Source organism: Monopterus albus, unplaced genomic scaffold (genome assembly GCF_001952655.1).
Source record: "Monopterus albus unplaced genomic scaffold, M_albus_1.0 scaffold209.1, whole genome shotgun sequence".
In the NCBI taxonomy this organism is placed as follows: Eukaryota; Metazoa; Chordata; class Actinopteri; order Synbranchiformes; family Synbranchidae; genus Monopterus; species Monopterus albus.
The window spans coordinates 1,150,702-1,153,076 of record NW_018128089.1 but is presented as its reverse complement, the minus strand read 5'-3'; the positions used below and the strand labels follow the sequence as shown (position 1 = coordinate 1,153,076).

Below are 2,375 nucleotides of genomic sequence, written 5' to 3'. Positions count from 1 at the left end.
ATATATGTGTGTGTGTGTGTGTGTGTGTGTGTGAGTAAATTTGAATCTCAGAAATGCTTAGCAAGCAGGCTTTGGTAGGTTAATTTGCAACTCATGTCTGACGGTGCTCTCTCGTTGGAGCTGCAGTACTGTGGATCTGTGCTGTCCTAGCATAATAAAACTTTGTTTTATCAAGCTGAATAACGAAGTATGGTGGATGTTAGCTTGTCTTTTGTCCTTTAGCTAGTTTTGTTTCATGGAATATGCAATTTTAAAATCACTTACTATTTAAGAGAGCCAATCGTCTTTAAGACGATTTAAAAATACATGTGCTAGATGTTTGTGCTCCGATCACCTGCCCTTTTTCAAGCATGCTACTGGATGATAACTACAAATACATCACGCACATCGGACTTCACACATAGCTGCCCACTCTCCTGGCTGCAAAGAATACCATCATCAAACTTACCGATATACAAAAAATGTGCAAGTAGTACAAGGGCAACAAATTTTCTTTCATTTGTTGAAAACTATACAAGATGTTAGCAAAAAATTTGGATCATTTAAATATACAATCTCCCGATGACCTGCCGCCTATGAGGTTGAGGTGATCAAAAGCCGGTTCAAGTTAAATGGTAGCTTATTGTTACTTTTGTTATTGTTGTTGTTTTATTGGTTTTATTGTTTATTGTTTGTGTTTGCTGTTTAGGTGCTTCCTTCCTGGCAATCACCACCATCTATGCTGAGTCTGGTTCTGGTTTTGTGGTCCCAAGTGCCTCTGCCAAGGCTGGAGTTGAGGCACTCTACAAGTCTGTCTGACCTTTAACCTTTCACTTGCACACAATTGACTGAGAGGCAGCTGAACCACGCCAGTGTGAATATAAGCTGGTGTTTGACATGTTCACTGAACAGGTTTTTGTTTTTGTTGTGTCAGGTCTCTTGCTGCAGAGTGGGGGCGTTATGGTCACAGGTTTAACATCATTCAGCCTGGACCAATCAGAACCAAGGTACTGGCCATTTGCTCACTGCTGTTGTATTTTTGTTTACATGTCCTTGATTGATTGTTGCCGTTTACTGTTCTTGTTGGTGGTTATGTTTAGGGGGCATTTAGCCGTCTTGACCCCACTGGCACATTTGAGGAAACAATGATCAGACGGATCCCAACAGGTCGACTTGGAAAACCAGCAGAGATTGCAAACCTGGCAGCATACATGTGCAGTGACTATGCCACCTGGATGTCTGGAGCTGTGAGTTTACACTGATCCTGGGTCCAGAGTTTATCCTGACTCCAAAATTTAGACACATCTTAGACAAGAATTAAGACTAGGCCTTGGACCATTTTTGAGTGATTCTAAGCCAGTTTCGGTTGATCCTAAGTCAGAGACCAGATTTCAGAGTGAACTTAGGTCAGTTTCAATGAAATATACTGTATGAATAAAAGGGACAGAGGCATGATGGCAGTTTTCTCAGACATTCAATTTTACTGCCAGGTCTCTTGCTGCAGAGTGGGGGCATTATGGTCATTGCTATCTTCACAAGCAGCCAAGAATGACATGATCATTATTGCCTGCTCCTGAAGATGGTTTTAAAATACAACTGAATGCTTGAGAAAACTACCACCATGCCTCTGTCCCTTTTTGGAGTAACTTTAAATCTTATATGCATTGAACATTAGTGAATCTCCTGATTTTTAGACTAAATATCTTTTTAGTTTGCACCACTCTACCAAAACAAATACCTTGTATATGAAAAACTACTTGGCAATAAACCTGCTTCTGATTGTGATAATACTGTTACTTGTGTGTTTGTGTTCAGGTAATTCGATTTGATGGGGGAGAGTATGTGTCAATGGCAGGAGAGTTTAACGACCTGCACAGGGTGAGTGTCACACTGAAATGTTTCCCTCAGAAACATGGATTGTCACTTTCAAACTGAGTCAAGTAACGCAGGTTTATTCAGGTTTAAGAGGTAAATCAGAGATGCTGTTTAATTTCCACTGAGTCTGTGGAGAGAAAGCACTGGCTTTACATATCCTGAATGTTTGAATTTTATTGATAATGCTGGTCTTACACCTAACATCTTTTCAAGCCATTTCAATGTTGCAGACAAATTTTGAATGTTGGAATAAAATCATGAGCCTTGTTACAGTCATGCTGCGCTCCCATCAGTTCAATCATTTGATGTAAGGTGGTGATTTCAGCTGTTTTAAATCATCTGTCTTTTTCTCATCTTGACACTCCAATAAAATCATATGTTTCATATTAAGAGAATTCTTTAGTTTGGGCTCATGCAAACAGTGACATGAACATTATAAACAACCAATAGGTGTCTCCAGCACCAAACATGAAGCAACATAGCCAGCACAGAAACAACAGTAAATATGATTGAGACTTCAG

At 39.8% G+C, this 2,375-nt stretch overlaps 1 protein-coding gene across 1 annotated transcript in view; it reads left to right on the top strand.

Moving 5' to 3' along the window:
• Window positions 1-2,375, top strand: part of decr1 (2,4-dienoyl CoA reductase 1, mitochondrial) — an 11,306-nt gene that overhangs the window by 5,796 nt on the left and 3,135 nt on the right. The window contains exons 6-9 of the mRNA XM_020618784.1: window positions 689-788; window positions 914-986; window positions 1,080-1,226; window positions 1,795-1,857. Coding sequence (XP_020474440.1) covers window positions 689-788; window positions 914-986; window positions 1,080-1,226; window positions 1,795-1,857 — 383 coding nt within the window. The remainder of the gene's footprint in view (window positions 1-688; window positions 789-913; window positions 987-1,079; window positions 1,227-1,794; window positions 1,858-2,375) is intronic.